Raw genomic sequence first — 23,827 nt, forward strand, 5'->3', positions numbered from 1 at the left:
TACCACTTCTCATGGGCTTGCTCTGCCACTGCCCAGCTCTGACCTTGGGTAAACTCTCGTCTTAATAAGACCCACGCCATAGGGCCCTTCTGCTAAGTAAATGATGAAGGATGTAAGTGTTCAGCACACAGCAAAAGCACAGTTAGCAGCAGCTCCTAAGGGCCACTTGCAGAATTCTGACAGAGGAGATGAGAAAAGGACCCCAAGGCCTGAAGGAGAATGCCTCACAAGATACCCGTGCAGCAGAGGATGCAGGGAGTGGATCACAATCATTCCACAACTCCTTGTTATTGAGAACTGGAATAACATACCAAAGTCCCTGCTTTCAAGGAGCTTATATTCTAGTGGGAAGAAAAGACAGATGAGGAACACATAAAGCATATTAAGTAGAGAAGAGAGAGGGGAAGCACAGGGCCAGCGAGAGCCCAGTTGGGCAGAGGGAGTAGGGAAGTGGGGGAAAGACCTCCTGACTCGGTAATAGCTGAGCAAGAACCAAGACGGCAAAAAGCTGCATAGATTTCTGAGGCAAGCCAAAGGCCAGGGACAGGGACAGGGACAGGCAAAAGCAAAGGCCCCGCAGGGGGAGTGGCTTGGTGAGTGAACAGGCGGCCTGTGAAGATGGAGTAGAGCCCGCAGGTGTAACCACAGAAATAGCTTCAAACGGTCCTGTCCTGCTTAACAAAACACTGAGTTGTTTTTAAGACACAAGAGACCAAAACTGCAGGTCATGCAGCTGAAGCATGGGCAGGGAGGAGAACTGTGGCCTCCAGCTGCACCTGGAACCAGTCTCACCTCCTGTCCCCATCCTCCCCACACACCGCTCCCCAACACACCCACATCCACAAAGGACCAGGACATAACCGGAACCTGAACACGGTGCCCTTTCAGAAGTGAAGGGTCCACTGTCCAGGAGGATCCAGTGCTGACTCCCCCTACCATATATGGCCAAGTTCCAAGATCCTCCAATTAAAACTTGCCCCACCAGGCTTTTGGCACTCTGGGTCTCCCTAACTCCTTAAAAACCCTTAACCTAGCCCAGGGAATAAGAGGGATTTAGGGCACTATTAAGTCTCCCAGATTCTCAGTTGGTCAATAAACTTTTCCTTACTCCAAACTCTGACATTTTGAGTTTTGGCTTTTTGAAGCATCAGGCACACAAACTTGGGTTCTGTAAGGTGGGGAGTAAAAGGAGGGCAGCCTACTCATAGAGAACTGTGCTAGTCACTGAAAAAATTCTGACTTTTAATCGGGTCTGGGTAGAAGACAGCAGGGGCCAGGCCAGTTATGTGGCTATGACAGTAGGTGGGATGACTTTAGGGCTGCCCACAGCTGCCTCAGGCAGTGGGAATTCTTAGGGTAGATCAGGAATGACCCTCAGTTCCTGTCTTCCCACCTTCCCCATGAGAACTTCCTGTTTTCACCACCTCCATCCACCCACAAGCAAAAATTCAGAAAAATGTTGTGAGCTGCAAAAGGTTACAAACTTCCTTAATGCCCATTGAAGTGTCATAAACTGTACATATTACTTTATTCTTTACCACATTCCTGTAATCCCAGTTTCACAGATAAGGAAACAGAAGCCAGGGAAACTAAAACTAGATCCCTAAGCCAGTGCGGCTTCTGGTGGCACCATGCAGCGTCCCTGCTGGGACAGTCTGTCATCTGATATCGGGCACTGAGCTGGACTCTATGTGAGAGCTTCCCAGGGCCATGAAAATGCCTGACCAGAGTTTCTGATGAAGAAAGGCATAAAAGGCTCAAACAAGCCAGTTAGCCGCGATGCCATGCAGCTCAATTCCTTCTCTTCCATCCTCACACTGACTGAGGACAGCGTTGTCAGACACCAAGGAAGTGTGCAGGAGAAACATGCCACTCTCCCCTCCCCCCGCACCTGTGACTGTGGACTAAAGGAGAAGTCGCTCCTAACTCCTTATTGGTTGGCCAGTGACACAGCAGGGCACTCCTGGAACAAGCACTCTGCTTTTGCTTCTTCAAATTACAAAGAACCATAATAGGGTCACTTTTAGTTCCCTATCTATGGGCTTAGAAACCCAAGCAAAGGCCATCTGGGCTTTTGGTCTCCATGGGAGCATCCCAAGGACTCAGTTGAAGTAGAATTTATTTTATTTTATTTTTTAAAATATATTTTTATTGATTTCAGAGAGGAAGGAAGAGGGAGAGGGAGAGAGAGAGAAACATCAACGATGAGAGAATCACTCATCAGCTGCCTTCTACACGTCCCCTACTAGGGATTGAGCCCACAACCTGGGCATGTGCCCTGACTGGGAATTGAACAGTGACCTCCTGGTTCATAAATTGATGCTCAACCACTGAGCCACACCACCTGGGCAGGATTTGTTTTATTTTAAATCAATATATTGCCAGGTATTGCAGTCCTAACCCAGAAGAGCATGTATAAATCCCAGTATCTGGATTCAAAAGAATTAGCTAATAAGGGAAGGAAGGTCCCAAGGGAAAGGGACCAGATACCTAACATGAAGTCACAACCACCTTTCGAAATAGTGATGTTGCCATTCATTCAACACATACTTACTGAGCATAAACACTGTGTCAACACTGTTCCAGGTGCTCTGGAAGCGGAGGTGAAGGAGAGAAGCTTATAAGGGGAAGCAGGCACACCCAAAACAGGGAGGCTCAGTAACCTGCCAGATCCTGGGGTTACGCTCATACTCCACTTACCTCTGTTTACTAGGAAACTGGTGCCCTGCTGTAATTAACAGGGTTTTGGGGTAGGGGTAGGGGCTGAGGAAGATAGGAGAGGGAATGGCTGAAAAGGAGGTATTTTCCTTTGGTGGGCATTTGACAATCACATGGAATCTGTGCTGGATTATAGCAAGGCTTCGGGAGGAAATAGGTCCTTATTTTGGAATCAGGACTTATATCCAAGCCAAAACTCACTAAGTCTCTCTGAGCTTCCCTTTGAATCTCTAATAAAATGAGGTTAGCCTAGCAGGAATAGTAAATGGTTTCCTCTTACCCAACAATTCAACCTATTCAGAGGGGCTGAGGCCACCGTTGGGCTGAGCAGGAAGAGCCACACTGACGAGTGATGTCTGCTAGGAGCGTGGGGGATGGCTAACCTAGGTGACCATCCAAGGCCTCTGCCACTTCTGATAATTTAAGTAAGGTGTCTGAGTGGGAGTCATTTCCATTTTGATGACAGAACTAAAACACCTCTTCTTTCATGACTTTCTAACCAATTCACAGAATGTTCCTTAACAAGACAGACTGCCTATTTTCTGACATGACCTTGGAAATATGTTGTGTTTAATTTTTAACTTTAAACCGTCTGTTACTCTAACATTTTTACAAGAACCTAGAAGTTTTGTTCTTTAGATGCTCCACTGAACAAGAGTTCATCCTCACCACTGGGCTTTGTGGTCCTGTTCCCAAAGGTCTCCCAATCCACACGCCATTTGCAATGTGGCCTTCCCCCAGACCACATGCTAAGTAGACCTGGGGCTGCTTTGACCAATAAAAGTATGATGGAAGTGATGATGGGGAAATCTGGGTGAAAGGTATACAGAATTATTTGTACTATTTCTGAATTGCTTCTGTAAGTTTGAAATTGTTTCAAAATTAGAAGTTAATTAAAAAAAAAATTTTTTTTAAGAAAGGCCTGGTAGCTTCCACTTTTGCATACAATCATGGAAGGAGCCACTATCTGAGGCTGTCACACTGTAAGGAGGCCCAAGCCAGACATACTGAAGGGCCATGTGGAGGGAGGGGGAGAGAGAGATAACAGAGAAAAAAATCCCCAAGGACAGGACATTAAATAGCTTTCAAATGCATTTATGAAATAACTAGAGGCCTGATGCACAAAATTTGTGCAAGAGTAGGCCTTCGCAGCACTGCCTGCTTCAGCCCTCACAGCTCCGGGTGCCTTGCAGCCCCGTCCTCTGCCCAATGGTTGTTCTGGAAGGTGGCTCCGGAAAGTTGTTCTGCCATCTGTTCTAATTAGCATATTAGCTCTTAATTATATAGGATGAGATAAACAGAGCCTTTTCACCCTAAGAAATAAGATATTATTTTCTCAAAAAAGGCTGAAATAACACCAAAGGTAAAGAAAGAAGATGAAGGCTGTATATTTTGCAAGCCCAGAAAGCACTTATTCTAAATAAGCTCACATCCATCGAATGCTAGTTACAATCAGTATAAACAATACAGGTCTAGAAATGGCCTATACACTATAGACCACGGGGGCTATGCGTGGAAGACATAACACCAGGCAGGCACTGGGCTGAATTTATTGGATAACCCAGATGTTAGGCTGACTTTTCTTTTCATTGACATATAACATCTAAGGTAGTGCACAAATAGTAAATGTACAGCTTGAAAAATGTTTATACCCGGATTAAGGAAAAGAAGATTCCTAATACTCCAGAAGGTTCCCTTGTGCCCTTCCCAATCAATAACCAACACCCCTCTCGCCCTACTCCATAGCCAGGAGTAAACACAATTCTGGTCTTCATCACTCTTGATTATTTTGGCTTGTTCTTGAATTGTACGTAACTGGAATCATACATTATGTGGTATTTCACTCTGCCTTCTTTCATTCATCACAGGGTTACCTTGTCTTGAAGCAGAAAACCGGAAACTGAGATTTATTTTCAGGAAATCCCCCTCTGATGTCACAGATCTGAATGCCAAATATTCTGATTTTACTGGCTATACTTCCTGCACTCTTCCGAGCATGAGCTATTTAAAACTTACAGCAAAACAGAATCTTGGATTGTAAAAGCTTTCCTTTAAGATAAACCAAATCTTTTAAAGGTATGAACACCTATTCAATCCTTAGCATAGCCTCTGATCTGACACTATAAAAGTATTACTTTTCCATATTGAGTGTAATTTTCCTCAAACATATTTTTCTTCCTTGGAATCCACCCATTCTAAAGAATCCTCAAATCCCAAAATAAAATAAGCCATTGATTCTGCTACTACTTTTGATTAATAAGGGGATAAGCTTTAGGAAAATCTCAGAGGCAGCCTAAGGCCCTAAATTCAGATGAATGTGGGTCAGAAAAGACAGGAGAGAGACAAGAGTACAGCAAGAAATTAGAGGTACAAGATTCTTCAGCTGAACTATCTGAATTAGATTCTGGGATCTGCAACTTCTAGCTGGAGGACCTCAGGCCAATCATTATTCCACTCTGTGCCTCAATTACTTTACTGTAAAGTGGGAATAACCTCATAGGATTGTTGCAAGGATTAAATGTTAATGTATATATAAAGCTCGTAGGAGACCACACGGCACATAATAAGCACTCAATAAAAATTAAGCTGAAAGATAGAGCAACTATTCCATAAAGGTTCTGAGACAGAGCAGTCACCGAGACATTTAGTACAGTGCTTCTCAAGATATTTCCTTTTTACCCTTCACAGACTGATACTTTTATAAAATGCAAGCTCACATGCTTGAATGTCAGGGAAATATCAAATTGCTTTAAAGGTTTCTAAATGTTTACTCTCACTTCTGTGTTTATCTCATCATGGCCCTGGTGCTGCCCATGGACTGGCGCTAGTGTGCACAGTAAATGTTGAGGAGCACTGTTCCAGCACATGAGGACTCACAAGTCAGCTGAGAACTCAGCCAGCAGGTTAAACAGAATTATGAAAACATGTTAGAAAAGAAAACCAACCCCAAAAGTAGGGGCAAGAGGATGACTTGAGGGTCAACAAGCTGAGATAAAATAATCCCAACCGGCTAAACCTGAAAAACAAAACTGATGGCCAGAGCAAAAAGCCAACTGGCCCTTCTCCCTACCCCCCCAGTGCTCCAGAAAACATGTCGGCCTGGAAGTCATCAGCCCCACGGGGAACAAGAGCAATCAAGGAAGTAGGCAGAACTGTTTCAGGTTTCCTGAGAAAGAAGTCCTCTCAGGAATAAGCAGCCACCCTAAGCACTCACCAAGCTTTGAGAATGTCAACCACGGCACACAAAGGCCAGAGTTTCCTCTCTGTCCAAGAACACTGGCAAATACGTCTTTTGGTGACGTGGGACTGCACACCCCTCTCCCCCATATCCACCTATACATACACCCTTCACATACCTGTGGTTTTAGGAGGCTCCTGAGGTCCGCCTTGCCAGCCATACTGTGGGTATCCTTGGTAGGGGTACCCCTGAGGAGGTGGGTAAGGTCCTCCCATAGGTCCTGGAGGGTAGGCCTCAGGGCCCATTGGTGGTTGTGGATAAGGTGGGTACGGGGCCGTCGGGCCAGGGCCCGAATATGGTGGAGGGTTCCCTGGGTTCATTGGGGAACTGCAGAATATACCTAAAAGACAAAGAATAAAAAGTATTTGCATTTAATCAGTGGAAATCATTAGGAAGCAAATTTCAACCCAAGAGATCATTTACAAAATGCCATAAAAGTATTTCAAACTTCTTGAAAATCTTCAGCTCTGCCTAGTAGTTTTTTTCCTTTTCACGATCATAATTGGCAAATATCTTATGCATCTGTTTGTTAGTCTTTGTCTGACTTCCCCACTAGACTATAGGCTGGGACAGCAGAGATCAGGTCTATTTTGAATCCTCACCTGACCCTAGAGCTTAGCATTGTGCCTGGCACAAGGCAGGTCCCTCAATAAATGTGTTGAGTGAAGAACAGAATATTATTTTGTGTTTTAATTGCCTGAAATGTCCATAAATGTGACTGGATAGCTAAAAAAATAAATAAATAAATAAATAAAAGCACAATGTCTAATAGCACTAATTATAAGTCAGATCAGCAGACACTGACCCAGTACCAGCAGTCCTCCAATAAAAGGGTTGGGCCACATGGGGTTTTCGAACAAGCAGCACTGCCAGCAGTGACCGACCAAAGCATGTGACTGCCGCCTGCGCCCTGGGCACTGGGTGATCTGGTTGCTCCCTCGGACCCATACCTCTATGCAGCTGAGCAGCGTGCTCAGTCAAAACTAGACAGGGGCAGAGCTGTCTGCAGAGGATGCTGAGCATCTCCCCTGACCATCCAGACTCCAGGGACCCTGGAGCAGCCTACCAGGAATCCCACTTGTGTTTATAGGTTCCTGCTCTCAGTGGCTTGCTTCTGTGAGGGAAGCCATTGCTTCCCAGCCTCCAAGCCTGTTAATCATTCTCTTAATTGGGCTCCAGTCTGCAAGGCCAGCATCTCATTCCCACAGTGCCAACACGGGGACTTCCAGAGGAAAAGCATTACTGGGGAATGCAAAGTCCACACTGGATGAACAGGGAGATACCTGTCATCTTGCTGCCTTGTAGTATTACCCATCTCTAGTATTGCTATTAAACTCTTTACTTATTTGAGTTTCTTCTACCCCTAATTAAATAGTAAGTTAATAAAGGGAACAGTCTCATATATAAAACTTACTTTAAAAAATATTTTTAATTGATTTTTTATAGAGAGGAAGGAAGAGGGATAGAGAGTTAGAAACATCGATGAGAGAGAAACATGGATCAACTGCCTCCTGCACACCCCCCACCGGGGATGTGCCCGAAACCAAGGTGCATGCCCTTGACCAGAATCGAACCTGGGACCCTTGAGTCTGCAGGCCCATGCTCTATCCACTGAGCCAAACCGGTTTCGGCCAAAACTTACTATTTTGAGTATTACTAAATACTCAGTGAATATTTAATTTTGTAAATACTTAGTATTTACTAAATTTTACTTAATTCTTTTTCATAACATGTAATCTAATAAGTGACTCTATCTGACTCTACATGAAGAACAGGACAGCTATTAAGTAAGGATCCTCAGGAAAATCTTAATTAAATTAACAGACTTTGTTGGCTGCCCACACAACCACCACATCCTCCCTCAGTAACAGTGAGAGAAAGAATAGCAAAAGTCACAGAAACAGCATCTGTGCTGGGATCAAAGTCCTTTTGAGAAGCAGGACCTCCCTGATGGGAATCAATTATTCTCAAGCTTGTACAGGAACAAAGCAACATAAAAAATTACCTAACACTAACACAGTCTAGTACAAACCACTTAACATAACCAAAACACAAATGAGCTTTTCATTTAAGGTATGATACTAAACTTTGTAATATGAACGTTTTCTCTTATAAATTTGGTCAGGGTGAAATGTCAGTCCTACTGGAAGGATCCAATATGAACAGAAATTGTAGCATAAAAGACAAATCAAAGCTCCAAAAAGAGACAGTGCAAATGGAGTAGCAGCCAAGATTGTATTGCATGACCACTGCTATCCAAAGATCCCATTCAAGTCACAGGATTAGCAGATATTTAATGCTACAATGAGAAAAGCAGTAACTATTCTTTGGAAAAGTGGTCCATGGAGATAAGATCACTATAAAAAACCTCATCAAAGTAGAGGTGTAGGAAAAACAATATTTTTCATTATTATTTTAAAATTACCTGGTAGCCTGGCATTGAATCTGTAAGTAGCACACTGGGGAATTTTCCCCTGGAAAAACTAAAGAGTCCCAATGGAAAAAAAAAAAAAAAAAAGTATTGATAACTAAAAGCTGAGAAGATTCCAAGAAATAACTCACCCAGTCACCTCACAGTAAAGCCCATCTACACAGATCTTCTAATCAATTTTTTATTACCTCATAAATAAATGAATGAACAAAGATTATCAGACATTTGGAGAGCATGCATTGTAAAAGACAAAGAAGAAAAACAGAAAACAGGAAGAAAAAAAACCCCACACCCTAATATCCAACAAGAGAAAAGAGTTAAATTATAGTACATCTACATAGTTCTTTTGCTGTCATTTTGATTTGTTTTTGAAGCATTATGTAATATTAATTTTAAGAAAAAATTTAAAGCTACATATACAGCACGACCCCAAGTTTCTTTACTATAAATACTAATATGCAATATAGCAAACCTCCAGATAACCCCGATTACCCACTAAAGGACTACAGAAGGAATGCTCACATATCCAGACCTCGTGACATCCATTATCCAGATCAACAGTCATCTCTAGAGGATCACACTCTCAGACAAATCCAGAGGCTAAGAAGGCAGGACTGACTTTTCTCAAGAATGTACTTGTTACTATAGAACTCTTAGCTTTCTTCCTCAAAACACTCTGGGTATTGCCTACTCGTATTTCCAGCTTGCAAACCCTGACCTTTGGATACATTTTTAGTATTTATTTCTAGCAAAGCCTCCAGACTCTTTTTGAGTTCATTCCACAATATTCTTGTGGGAGTGTGGAAATGAACCTTGATCCTCATCCTTATAAACAAAAAATAATTCACACTATATCATGGATCTATATATGAAAACTAAAACAAGCTTTTGGAAGGATATAATGTACTCATGACTTTGGCAGTATTTACTTTATGACTTACCTACTCTTAGATCTATACTGAGATAAAATGAGTGCCTAAGTCCACTGAAGACATATGTAACAATGTTCAAAGCAGCTTTACTTATAATAGCTCCAAACTAAAAACTATCCAAATGTTCCCCAAGAGCAGAACTGATAGATTATGGTATAGTTAAATAACAGAAAATTGCTCAGCAATTTTAAAAAAACAACCCAGAACAATATTACATACAATAATGTGTGTGTGGGGGTAGGGGGGTGGTTAAGAGGTCTTATAGTAACAAGTACAGACAAAGATGAGCAAAATAAGACAGACTCAACAGATGTCACACTGTATGATCCCATTTATGTGAGGTTCAAGTACTGCCAAAATGGAAGAGGCGCAAGGACAGCCTTCTGGGATAATGGAAATGTCTACATCTTGAGCTGAGTCATGTTTACATGAATGCTATGAACTCACTGAGTCGTATGTTAAGATTTTCATACTTGCCCTAACCGGTTTGGCTCAGTGGATAGAGCATCAGCCTGCGGACTGAAGGGTCCCAGGTTCGATTCTGGTCAAGGGCATGTACCTTGGCTGTAGGCACATCCCCAGTGAGTGTGTGTGTGTGTGTGTGTGTGTGTGTGTGTGTGAGGCAGCTGATCGATGTTTCTCTCTCATCGATATTTCTAACTCTCTATCCCTCTCCCTTTCTCTCTGTAAAAAAAAAATCAATAAAATATATATTTTTTTTAAAAAGATTTTCACACTTTAAGTCATACAATAACAGCAGATGGACAAAATTTGGCTAGAAGGAAATATCTGGCTGGAATTATAGGCAATTGTTATTTATTTATATTCATTTTTGTATTTCTGAAAGTTTGACTAAGGCAACCTTTATAGTCTTTTAAAAATATATATATTTTTAGCCGGGACCGGTTTGGTTCAATGGATAGAGCGTCGGCTTGGGGACTGAAGGGCCCTGGGTTCGATTCCGGTCAAGGGCATGTGCCTTGGTTGCGGGCATATCCCCAGTGGGGGGTGTGCAAGAGGCAGCTGATCGATGACTCTCTCTCATTGATGTTTCAAACTCTCTATCTCTCTCCCTTCCACTCTGTACAAAAATCAATAAAATATATTAAAATATATATATATTTTAAATTTATTTCAGAGAGGGAGAGATAGAAACATCAATGATGAAAGAGATTCAATGATTGGCTGCCTCTTGTACATTCCCTACTGGGGATCAAGCCTGCAATCCAGGCATGTGCCTTGACATCCTGGTACATAGGTGATGCTCAACCACTGAGCCACACTGGCCAAGCAAGTTTTCTTAGTGCTTTTCATTCTATCTCCTTTTTTTGTTTTTTGTTTTTTTAATGCTACATGCCTTTGTAGACCTTCTATTCACTTCCAGTACCGATTTTTCTTCCTGTTACTAATCTCCTTGTTGGTAACCTATTTTATGTCTGCTTTTCACAGTGACTTTTGTAATTGTGTTTCTTTTTTCACAAGACACTTTCAGGTCCCTAAGTTCTTTAAATGTTTTTTCTCCTTCAAGTCAGACGTGGGATAAAAAAGCAAAATTCCCTTGATTACATGCAGACTTTCCCATCTTGTAAGTGATCTTATGGTCAAAGCCAGGAGCCATGCTCATCCTTCCATCCTTACCTATCCTTCTTGGGAATTTATAAATTATCCTTAAAGTTTAAAAACATGAGATCAGATCTTATTCTAAAGACCTCCTCTGTGTCTTTTTTTTTTTTTTTTAAACTCCCTGATTAGCTGGCCTTTTAATAGGACCTTTGTAAATAGTTTATTTTATATTCTAGGGCCCTCAATTTTTCTTGATTCTCATACCCACAATATGGGTATGGTTAGGCTAAAAAAAGCTTTAGAATTACTTGTTCTGTGCTGTTCTGTCATCTCGTTTGCAGTTTTTGTAAACCTGTAGACCCAACATTAGTGGTTCCAGGCACTGCTGAGATAATGGTAATAAGCAAGAGACAATTTCTTCTCGGGCTAGTGAGAGAGGCAGACATTAACATCAGCAATTATGAAACTATGCTAAGAGAGGAAACACTTGGTACTGTGAGCTCAAAGTAGAGGCCACAGGTCAGAGAAGTCACGAATGCTTCTGAAAGGAAGTGATGAACAACTGAGAGTTAAGCATATACACAAAGGTCAAAGATAACAATCTGTGAAAAAGAGCTGAATGCATTTGAGGAATTAAACCGATTCATTCCTTGGCCAGTGTGGCTCAGTTGGAGTGTTGTCCCATGCAAGGAAAGGATGATTGAACCCAAAAGATTTCAGGTTCCATTTTTGGTCAGGACACATACCAAGGTTTAGGGTTCAATCAGGATACATACAGGAGGCAACCAATTGATGTTTCTCTCTCACATCATTATTCCCCTCCCCCCCCTCCTAAAATCAATTTAAAAACAACAATATATCCTTAGGTGAGAATTAAAAATAATACAACAAACCAGGTTCATTATGGCTGAAGCAGCTAGTACAAAATGAGGCCAAAAGGTCAGCTCACAAACAGCCTTGCTAAAAAGAGGATCATTTCAGGATTATTGCAGCCTCCTTTTCTGCAGTTATTCAATCTCTTTTTAAAAGATTCACCTAACTTATGTCTACTTTTTGGATACTATTGGCAAGCCTAATATTGTTTATTCATCAATTTAAGTACCTACTATATTACAGGCCAAGTACGGGGGATATGAAAGAAAGAACTATCTAGCTGGCTTGCTCCTTCCCTTTAGTACTGCTAATAAAAATAAAATTACCTTTTCTATTTGTCTGTTACTGTATCAAGTGGAAAATGCTAGAATTTCTCCAAATTTCAGGGATGAGGACACTTTGCCTATAAAGACTAAACAAAGTTCACTTTGGGTGGTTCAAAGAGTTATGCAAATTTACTGAAACTGAGGTACAAGTACAGCCCCAATGAAACCACCAGTAGGGAAAGTCATTCCATACATACATGTGAATATCTGAGCCCCAAAGCCACAAGAGCAGGCATTCCAGGACAACAGAACTACACCAGGAGATCTCAGTTATCATAACATGGACAAGATATTTGTTTTTATGACTTGTTCATTATTTATAACACATTTTTCCTTGTTCCCATTTCCTAAGTAGTTTTTCTTTTACAGGCAGACTGGAAGCAGATGTCCTGTAATGTTATTTCATTCTCGTCCAAATACTGTTTTTGGAGTTGGCCTTCTAAATATTATTAGCCATCCCCTACCTTAATCATCTTTTGTTTGCCAGAGAATTCTATCAGGCCCCGAGCTGTCCTCATATAATCAATGAATGACTAAATATTAGAGCTTATCTTTTGCATCAACATTTTGGCTGGTGGCTTTAGAATAGCCTCTCTATGGAGTACACAGTGACACACAGCTTAGAAATGGGACCTTTCCTGAACAAGGACATCAGAATGCACATGGCGTCCTAGCTCGTTTGGCTAAGGGGATAGAGTGTCGGCCTGGAGACTGAACAGACCTGGTTTCCATTCCAGTCAAGGGCACATGCCTGGGTTGCGGGCTTCATCCCCAGTGGTGTGTGTGTGTGTGTGTGTGTGTGTGTGTGTGTGCAGGAAGCAGCTGATCAATGATTCTCTCTCATCATTGATGCTTCTCTCTCTCTCTTCTCCCTTCCTCTCTGAAATCAACACACACACACACACACACACACCCACACACACACACACACACATATATATATATATTTAATGCACATGGAGGCAAAAAATACAATAGTGGATCATCTATCTCTGAGGCCCCATCCTGGAGTAAGGGAAGGTTCAGAGGTTGTCTTATTTTATTTTCCTCTCTCACAAACAATATTTGATATAAAAACTACACACTACTTTTATTGCTCAGTTTACATGAAACTATAAAGTCTACAAACTATTTAGTAACATGGTTTGCTAAAGCAATTCAGCCATTATCGCCAATATTAAAACAATACAAAATGTAAGCATTCTCCACTTGTCCTGACACATCAGATTAGAAGTCTGAAAAGTCATACCCATATTAGTTACCCACAGTAGTTTAACATTATTGGAAAATACAGGGTGAGGCAAAAGTAGGTTTACAGTTGTGAGAATGCAAAAACAGTTTATTCTTGTATTATTATTTTTTAATTCTTGTATAATTTCCCAGAAAAACAATTGTAAGCCTACTTTTGCCCCACCCTGTATGGATACAGCCAATCAACCTCACTTCCCTCCAATATTAGACTTGGTAATGTACATCTTAGCATTCTTCCAGCCTTGTAGACTGAGGGAATCCAGATAAGTTTCTTTCCCCAGAGGATAACACATCATCTGCTAAATCCTTTTTCAAAACTTTCTATACAGAACTCCTGGCTGGATCCAGGACCTGCTGCTCTATAAGATATAAGATCTAAATATTAAACAGCCTTTAAAAAACATTGTTACCTGAAAATATCAACAAATAAAATAGCCTACCCCTCACTGCCCAGGCACTGGTACACCATTTCTCCCTAATGTTTGGAGGAAACATCCTTCTTTTTATAGAAAGCCTGTTCTTTTTTTCTTACAATTTCTTCAACGAAGACACATTCTAAGCAAAATCTCAAATAAATGAAAATACTCTATTCTTTGAACCAACAATTTTGTCTTTAGGAACTTATCCTACAAATATATATCACGGCTAGGATGCAAAATAACAAACCCCACCAATTTTATACACAAAACTTTATAGGATACACACATTAATTGTAACATTTGTTTATAACAGTTAGATAGTACACATATTACATGTGTAAAATACACACATTCATATTTATATGATATATAACATCCCAAAGGACCATCAATATGGGAATGATTAAATAAACCACGGAATTTCCAAACCTTGGAACTGCTATTATTTGATCCTTAAGAAGAATGAGACAGAATTACATATGCTGATATGGAAAAGTGCCAATGCAGTTAAAAAGGCAAATTGCAACACAGAACATTCTACTATCCCATTTGGGTTTAAAAAGTAAAGTTCTATTCTAGACCTGAATAAATTAGTTATATTAATAAATATAATTATTCATTAAGCTGTACTTTTGTGTGTGTGTGTATATATATATATATTTCTATACATATTTAACAATGAAGTTAAAACCCCTGTAATCATATTTTAGTAAAGTCTTCCACATGGCTTTTAAGAGAAAACAATCCATTTCTTAACTTATTGAGCAGGAAAGCCATGCTTCTAGATGCTTCCAATAACCATCCAACTACCACTGAGAGCAGTTTATTCCAGTCGCCCCTGATCCACAACTGCCAATGGTCCCATTGGTTTCAGGCCAACGTAACCAGAGGCCCCCTTTGCAGTCTTTGCAGTCACATATGGTCCTCTGCAGAAGCCACAGGAATGCCTGAACACAGGACTCCCGATTCTGCTTCTGCCTTCAGCTTCCAGAAGGGCTCCCCAGGGTGGATCTCAGTCCCTTGTCCGACAGCTGACAATGCCAGCAAATCCTTTACCAAAGCCCCCTCCCACACTGCGGGGGGGGCCAGGAGGGGGCGGTGGAGAGGCACCTCTAGCATCATCCAATGACTCAGGCCAGGGACTCTGGACAGTGCCCTGCCAGTGCTATCTAAAAGCAGAAGGGAAGGGAAGGTTGGCTCCTCAGAAAAAAAGGCTGCGGACCTCTAAATTACACCTGGTCATTGGGACAGGACAGCATTGTGAGCCTGGAACTTCAAATAGCCAGGCCTCAAAGCGACACTGGGGAGAAAATGAGGCCCAGCAAGGAGGAGGAATGAAAGAGAAAGCAGCAGTGACAAGGGAAAGGAAAAGGAAAGAAAGCTGCTAACACAGAAAGTGAGCCGGGGAAATGAAAGGCTAGGTTGGAAAACAGAGAGAGAGAAAAGGGGTGAACTCTGCCTCCTGCCAAGCTTAGAGGACACATTAGAAAGAGGCCTGGCCCCATCCTTCCCAACAAGCCTGACATGGCCATGGCCCAGGCCAGGTCCCCGCCCCCTTCCCAGCACAGCCCCTGAAAGACACTCTGCCCGCTCTCCCCCACATCCCAGCCCTGGATTAGGCTTTGTGGGAAAATTGAAATCTTGATGGCTTAGAGAGAGACCTCTAGAGCTTAATGTGCTGGTAATTTAAGCCGTTCTGGTTCGGACGGACACCAAACGGGCCCGGGCTTTGTGCCACCATTAAAGCATGCCCTCCTGGCCCAGGAGGAAGCAGCAGCTCGGCCAGCCCTGCAGGATGGCTGCTAATGGACAGAGTGAGTTCCACTTTACACCAACAAGTACCACTGGGCCTACCATGGGCAGCTCCCCAAGGGACCATGTACTAGGACAAGCGCAGGGCAGCTCACACTCCCCTCCTTTCGTCTCTTCATTTTCACAGAATTTTTAAAGGAGCAGGCACTATGGGCAACAAAAATTAGAAAACACAAATACTAGATGATATCTTCAGGTTTCTGTCATTAGTACTACCCATAAAAAGCTACTGTATATGTGGAAAACGAGGAGCTCAAAGTATGGGATACTGATGAATTAAAATAAATAACCGCACCCTCCCTGAACTAAAACCTGGGCTTTCCAAGAGCATACTTACACAGAAAGAACAACATACCACTGCACCAAAGAAGTCACTCCCCTGGTGAAGGGACTAGAATTTAACATAGCATACAGTCTTAACACCACTTAGGCCTCTGGGCAAGTGTCATATAAAAACATCAGTAGTTTCGCCCTGACTGCACTTATTTCTTTTTAATGCTTAGATTTCTCACTCTGCTGTCTTCCCGGTATCAGAGCCACAAGGAGTTTCAGGAGATGGGAGTTAAGGGGCCCCTACCACACACCAGCCCTACCACCTGCCTACTGACCTCTGAGAAAAACTCACTTAGTGAATCATATCTTTGGCTGAAGGCAGTATTTATTCTGCTCAAATGATCCTGCCCAAGGTCCTGACACCGAAAGCTGACTGGTAAAGCACGGCGGACAGCATTAGAAATTTAATGTGGCAGAAGTCTCACACCACTTCCCAGGGATTCTTCTCCCCCCAAACCTTTGCGGTTCCACTGTTCCCCATCCCTACCTTTCTTTGAACACTGACCACGTGGTCAGATAATTTGCAGTAATGATGTGTTTTCTGGGCCAGTTCTCTTGGGACTAACTAGCGATTCTTTAGCATAAGTCATCAGAGAACTAATGATAGGCACCTGTAAATAAGACATTACTCCCCAGTGAGTAAATGCAGGTAAGTCGAACCCTCCTCTCACCATAACTACCAACACTCCCTTAAACCATTTAATTGAAAGGGTTCAGAAAAATATGTTCCATCCCTTGTTTTCTGCAGAGTCATACCACAGGCTTGTTGGCCACACAGACTGTATTCAAATGATTTGCCTTCTTTGCTTGAGGCTTAAATCAGTACAAATATTCCACGTCTCCTAAAAGCTACAAAAAAAAAGTCATTCCAAGCTCACTTCCTTCTGAAGGGCCCTTTGTATATAGTGCCCAAAGCATTGTAAACTTTTTCTGGCTAGAGGCTGGAGGATAACTTATGCTCAATCCCTTGGCTCCATACTGCTGTTGGTTTTTTTGTGGTTGTTGTTTTTTTTGTTTTTAATTGCTGACTCCCATTTTATAGCCAAGCCAATTAGTAGCGTTGACCCGGCATGGGGAGCATGAAGGCCTGAGCTCAGTCTGAGAAAAACAAGAAGCGTCTCTCTCTCCTGTCAGAATTTCACTCAAGTAAGAACTGTGCTTGCCAACAAATGCCAAAGTCGAAACGATGGATATAAGAGTTCTGTACAATGCCTGGGAACACCAGCAAGCATTTGAATCTACCGGTATTTGACCGAGCAGTAGGATTGGTGGACTGACATAGGAGAGGGGATTTAAAGAAATGACTAATTCACTCATTTCATTTTGTGAGCTTTATTACCTATTTCTATCTCTGATGAGCTTAATAACAAACTCCTTTAGGGTTGAAAGGGTGTTGGGTCCAAAGCCCCATACCTGCTAAGCTACTGACTTACTCCTAGGCATTCTGAAAGTGTGGGTGAAATCTAGACTAGTTTACATGTGAAATACAAATAGCACTTATGCTCAGGCCTGCGAATTTGACTATAGGCACGTTGGTAAACCAAGCCCAAATACTCCAGGAAGAAAAACAACAACAAAAAAGCCTCAGGGTTTGAGGGAGGCTTTTACAAGAATTTAGAACGTCCATCTCTCTTTTTATTTCACTACATCTCAAAATTTACCATTCATTCAAGAATTAAAATATTTGCTTTGGATGAGCTCAAACTTCACACAAGCCTCTCATTAATTCTCCGCAGCACCTCTGTGAAGGGAGGACTGACTAACCCTGTTTCAAGGTCGAGGAAGGATGTTTCAGTGCCAAGAGAGGAGGGCCCTGCCCAAGGCTGTGGGTGGCAAAGGTGCAGGCCCAGATTGCTCCGCGGAGGGCCTCTGGCCTGTCCTCGTCCTGCCTCTCACCTGGGCCTAGTTCCCCTAAGGGAGGGCACTTCACTTTCTCAGCAGAACACCCAGTCCCCGTGACCGGAGCTTAGGGAAAACACACTCGTTCTTTTTTCCTGTCGGGAAGTCTTAACTTCTCTAGCACCAGGCAAATCTGTGGAGGTGGTATAGGTGAAAAAAAGCGGAAAATTCCCCCAAACTTTTGACCTACTTAACCGCCTTGGCAGCACACAGTTACAGTGTTTGGGGGCGAACCCTGTTTCTTTCCAAAGGAAGAAGGATTAGTTGGCAGGTTCAAATATTTCCAAAGAGATTTAGAAAATGGTTAACAATTTTAAAAAATCTAATATCCAGTATCCTTAATATTATGAGGACCCTGCAAAGCCCCTTAAAAACCACTATTACAACAAGGGGGAGGATGGGGACTCATCGGGTAAATAGTAATAGATGGTAAACACATTGTTCAGGTGGCCTGTCTTCAATTTCTTTTACAGAGAATGACTTCACTGATCTGAGTGGACGTTCACTCTCCCCAAGTGCCACCACTCCGCATTTGCCCTCCCTTGAGTGCTGGGCAGGTTTCTAGGTTTATACACAAACCAGCTTCGGCCACCTTTGCCAAGTTCTCAACAATTCCCTAAAGTTTAGGGCCGAAACTGCCCTTTATTGTATGAGATCCCTGGAGGTCCAATTCTGGAGTCAAACAAATACAAAACAAATTGGTGGGAAGATTCAGCCATTTTACCTTCTCCCAGAAAACAGAAGTTCCTAAGGTTCAACATAAAATGGACATCAGTGCATTTTTTGAGTCATAGAATCAGTGAATTCCAGAGCAGGGGGAAAACCTTAAATCACCAAATCATTCCTCTTCCAGTCACCAAAACGTCCTCCTGTTTCTCAGGAAGTGAAGGCAAAACGACCAACTAACGCTTAGCAGTCTGACGCTGGGAAGCCCACAAGCTGAGGGGAACAGGTAGAAAAGCGGAACTCTGTTCCACAAGTAACAAAGAGCAGGGGACTCCTTTCAGATCCCCGATACCCATGTCCATGTTTTGGGCACTGATTCTCCTTCAATAACTTCCCCCTGCTAAATCTCCTCCCAGTCACCTGGGGATTGGATCTCTCCCTGAAGACAAGAGGTTTCTGTAAGAGTCTGGAACCTCTGGAGAACAAGTGCTGCCGACAACCACCCACCGCACGGACACAGGGTGGGGCAAACGTACGTTTACAGTTGTTCGTATGGACAACAGTGACTAGTAAAAAAGTAACACAAGAATAAACTGTGTATCGCGTGCTTACAACCAGAAACCTACCTTTGCCCCACCCCGTAGAGGGGCTCCAAGTTCCCAGACAGTCCTTACCTCTGGCCTAAGGGGACCAGATGAGCCGCAGTGGGCGGAGGCTTCTCTTGTTTTGATCTGCTAACCATGGCTGGGTGTATGCACCTGACTGCTATAAATACTGCAGAACCGTCGCTCCACAGTTCCAAGCGCTGTCACCCCTTCGCCAGGTTGTCACAACAGCCCCCCAGGGCCTCCCCATCGCTTCGGTCCTCCTCCCTCCGTCCAGCCAACGCTGGGGGGGGGGGGGGGGGGCTCCCACGGCCCGCACCGCCTAGCTGGGCACCCAGAGTGTTCCTGTCCGCGACTAGCCTAATGCTCCAAACTTTCCCCACGCACGGCCCCGGCGCTCAGGGCGGCCAGTCACAGAACCTTCTCTCCCCTTCCTCCGGCGCGAGACTGCGGGCACCGGGGGTCCCCCTTCTCCCTCCCTCCTCTGCTCTTCCAACTCCCGCGGCGGCTGCGAGGCCGGTCCCCACGGCGCAGGACTCCTCTCAGGTTTCACCCCAACAGGTCTACGGGAACCCCAACCCGCCCTCTCCGCGGTCAGGATGCCTCCCCGCCCACAGCTCCGCCTGCACACCCTGCGCCCCCGCGCCCACCTGCAGGGCCCCAGGGCCGCCCCCGTCCCCCCTGCCTCCCGCAGACCGAGCTCAGAGCACCCAGTGGGTCCCCGGCGGCGCCCCAGGAACCGCAGCTCCAGACACAGAGATGCAGAAGCCTCCCGCAGGCGTCCACCGAGACGGGGTGTGGCGAGTCTGGCTTGGAGCCCGCCGACCGAGACGCTGAGCCCCTCAGTCCAGCGCCCAGAGGCCGCCGAGGCGGCGGGTCCCCGCGCCCTCCTCGCCCCCCGCCTCCGCCAGCTGCGCGGCGCCCGGAGCCGGAGGAGCAGCCGAGGGTGCGGGTGTGTGTGTGAGTGAGTGGCGGGGAGACACTGGTGGGTGGGCATCGGGTGGGCTCGCCGGGACCCCCATTCCTCTCCGGGGCTTCGCGCGCGCCCCCGTCGTAGCCGGCCCATCCCGCTCCGCTGTCCGCCGCCCCCGAGAGCCCCGGGGAGCCTGGGGGCGCGCACCGCCCAGGAGGGGCCCGCCCGCGCCTCGCCCCCCTCCGGTCCCAGCGCGGCCGCCCCGGCCGCCGGGCCTCACCTCGTCACCAGCGGGCCGGGCTCCGGGAAGGACCGAGCGGACCGGACCAGGCGAGACCGCACGAAGAGCGCCGCACCGGCCGCGGAGTGAGCTGAGCGGAGCGGAGCGGAGCGGAGCGGAGCGGAGCGGCGCCTGACGTCACCGCGGTCCCAACTGCAGCGAGCGCGAGTCACCTGATCACCCTGGCAACGCGCGCGGGGCGTGGGGGGCGGCGTCACAACGCGGCCCCGCCCCCCGGCCCGCCGGCGCCTGGGGGACCGGAGACCGGCGCCGGCCTCGGGCTCTCGCCTCGGGCGGGGTCGGCTCTCTGAGGCTCCAAACGGCCTCCCTCTCTGCCAGAGCCAGCGCCTGGGAGGCAGGGCGATGCCCCGAGCCCCTAGCCCAGTGCTTGGCGCACAAGGTTAGCGGCGGGCTGCTCCTCTCCGAGTGTTCTGCGGTTCAGACCCTCCTAGGCTCCGGAGGTTACTCCCCGATCTGAGCTGTACCTGGCAGGACGAGGCTGACCTGGGCAACATTTCCTCCTCACAGCAAACAGCGCAGCCTTTGCTGGAGAATGTGATCAGACTTCATTCATTCAGGAGGGCGGAGGAGAGGGGCTGGAGCCCGGGCCCAGACCTCCAGTTCTGAACCACCCTCTCCCGGGACCCCTACCCCCCCCCCCCCCATCCCCATTCAACAGAAAAGAAATCCCTGAGACACTCCCTGAGATGAGCCTGCAAGTCTTTGTGGAAAAGATTTTTTGTTTTTCATTTTACAAATTGATTTTGCCTTCAAATTCCTCCCCTTGCTTGCTATTATCATATGCCTACACATCTACACGAATTTGAAAAGATATCTGCACCACTATATTCTTTGCAGCATTATTTACTGTAGCCAAGATATGGAAGAAAAAAAAAACCAAGTGTCCATGGGTAGACGATTGGCTAAAAAAGAAGTGGTACATATATATGTATATTAATAGAATATTACTCTGTGACTTTCCGGTCTCTGGACATAGACCATCAGCCTCAAAATAAAATTCTAACACCCCAGAGAGAGAGGTGCCTGTTAGAGAGCCACTGCGTAACTCATCTCTTTTTCCCGAGTTTCATTTATATTTTTTACTCTTCTACACTCTGCACCACTATGGAGGGGTCATCTATGTTGTCCCTACCTGTCAGTCTATGGGATTTTACACCAAAAAGTTACTCATAATTAACTTCTAGTGAGAAACTTTTGGTGCCTGGCAGTGGGCAATGCCAGGATGACTGAAGCACAGCGAGTTTATGGGACATGTGTCTCTTATCCAAGGGCCACCTGTCCTGTTTATTACTTAATGGTTTTATTTAAGTGACACTTTTTGACTTTTATACATTTATTTTACAATGAAACTAGTGTATAGGGGGTGGGGGAAGACAGTTGTAAAAGGCAGAGAAGAATCATGGCTCCAGCCAGAAAGCGTTGTACTAACGGGAGAGGAGACTGAAATGTGAGTCCAGGACCCATGGGGCGGAGGTCAGTGGTCAGGGAGAAGGTAGGATCGGGGCAGGGGCAGCCCGACCTGGGGCGTCTGGCAGATCTGAGGAGGGAACTCCAATGAGATTTCTGCTCTATGGTGCCATTTGGGGGATTAACAGGGAAAATGAATATGAAAACTAAGCATGTTGCCCGGCACACAGAAAGTGCTCCAAACTGTTGGCTTTTATTGGTGTCAGTCGTTTTATTGAGGGCTGGGAGAAGAGGATAGATTCAATATGAAAACTACAGGGACCACGAGAGCTCCCCGAAGTGGGAATGGGATACAATGTTTTGTGAAAAATTCTTTGGTGGCAGAATTCAGGCCGGTCAGATGGGAAAGTGGGGCCACAGCAAAGGTGTGGTCCCAACGGGGTGAGGAAGGGCTGACAATGGAGTGGAAACAACCCCTCCCGGAAAGGAGGAAGCTGCTCAGACACATGCACAGCCAGAGCCCAGCCTGAGGAGGTGCTCCATAGCCCTCCTCAGTGAACAGCTCCAAAGGATGCATTAGTTGAAGAACGTCTTTTTGGAGCCCACAGGCTCAATGAGAAGCACTTACAGAATTTCTCTGTGTCAAATACTAGAGAAGTCCACAAAAACCTGGCTTATTTATTTTTTTAATTCTTAAAATATATTTATTTATTTATTTATTTGTTTGTTTATTTATTTATTTACAGAGAGGAAGAGAGAGGAATAGAGAGTTAGAAACATCAATGAGAGAGAAACATCAGCCAGCTGCCTCCTGCACCCCCCCCCCACCGCAACCAAGGCACATGCCCTTGACCAGAATCGAACCTGGGACCCTTCGGTCCGCAGGCCGACACTCTATCCACTGAGCCAAACCGGTTTTGGCAAGACCTGGCTTATTTTGATGTCTTCCCCAGCACCCCCAACCCCTACCACCACCACCAACAAAAAAACACATGTCAAAGGAATGCCAGTGGATGTGGTCAGTACATGCACAAAACCCAGAAAAAAACCACTGGACTCATTTCTCATGCCGGGTATCAAAGGAAGGATTACATTTCTTCTGTTGTTTCCTAGCTCACTCTTCTGCTGGGTTCTAATGGAATTTCAGGTTCGTGTAAAGGAGAAAGAGGCAAAGTGATCCGTTTGCTTCTGGCTGTGGTTCAAGGTTTGATTTTCACCTGAACAATGGCTCTCACAGTTTCTTTTTCTGGTCTATATTTTCAAATTCCAAATTGCTAGTCAGGATGTCTCCATTGCTAGTGACTAAAAGGCTATTCAAATTGGTTTAAGAAAGAGGGAGAGAGAATTTATTGGCTCATGACACCAAAAACCCTGAGGCGAATCTGAACTTCAGGCAAAGTGGGACCCAGGCACTCAAACACCGGCACCAGGAAATCCCAGGCTTTCTCTCCCTCAGCTCTCTTTCCCCCAGCATTTTCCAGCAGCCCCTCTGAGGGTATCAGAATTACATTCTCACAGTGAAAGATCCTGGCAGACAAAAGCTTTCTGTTCCCCAACAGTCCTAAGAAAAGCTCCAGCTTGGAGCTTAGTGTTTGCACTGTATTTGGGCAACTTGCTTTTCTCTGGATGCGTGGCTGCTGCCAAGGGATATGACACCTTGGCTAGGGGTGACTCCTCTGGAGCCGGGCGGTGATGTTAGCACCCCCTCTCCCCCCCATAGCTCACATTTGAAAGTGTGGAATAATAAGAAAAAAAAATCTCACACATAAATTAAAAATAGCCTGTAAGTCCATTTGCATTTATAGAATGAACCAACAATAATTTAGCAGGTAACAATGATAGATCCTCCCTGGGCAGAGTATGACGTAGCCTGCACCTGCAGCCTGGAAATTCCTGAGCACCCAACCAGGCACCTTATATGGATTGTACATTGAACCACCAACCAGCACCTGCCAAATACCCTAAGCCCTTGATTCCTAAGTACCTAAGTGCCTAATCACGTGCCTTATATGAAGCCACCAATCAGTGCGTGCTGAGTACCCTAAGCCCCATCCCTCCCCAGTCCTCCCCTCAAAAGGTGTGTTCCCCTATGCACGTGTTGCTGTTCTTCCCTTGTGAGACAGCCCAGCAGGGTCCTTCT

The 23,827-nt window shown here is 45.0% G+C and overlaps 1 protein-coding gene across 3 annotated transcripts in view; it reads right to left on the reverse strand.

Annotated features, from left to right (window-relative positions):
* CYSTM1 (cysteine rich transmembrane module containing 1) overlaps positions 1 to 20,147 on the reverse strand; it is a 44,179-nt gene extending 24,032 nt beyond the window's left edge. For 2 of the 3 annotated variants that reach the window (XM_045576871.1, XM_045576870.1), the window contains exons 1-2: positions 19,427 to 20,147; positions 6,075 to 6,296 (exon numbers count right to left, since the gene is read on the reverse strand). In XM_045576871.1, the coding sequence (XP_045432827.1) occupies positions 6,075 to 6,296; positions 19,427 to 20,132 (928 nt within the window). In that variant the 5' untranslated portion in view covers positions 20,133 to 20,147. Of the gene's footprint in view, positions 1 to 6,074; positions 6,297 to 6,906; positions 6,995 to 19,426 lie in introns of those variants that run through there. The other variant, XM_045576872.1, reaches the window with a different exon arrangement.
* Between the last annotated feature and the right edge of the window lie 3,680 nt (positions 20,148 to 23,827).

The sequence above is a fragment of the Pipistrellus kuhlii genome, unplaced genomic scaffold, assembly GCF_014108245.1.
Source record: "Pipistrellus kuhlii isolate mPipKuh1 unplaced genomic scaffold, mPipKuh1.p scaffold_m20_p_8, whole genome shotgun sequence".
Lineage (NCBI taxonomy): Eukaryota > Metazoa > Chordata > Mammalia > Chiroptera > Vespertilionidae > Pipistrellus > Pipistrellus kuhlii.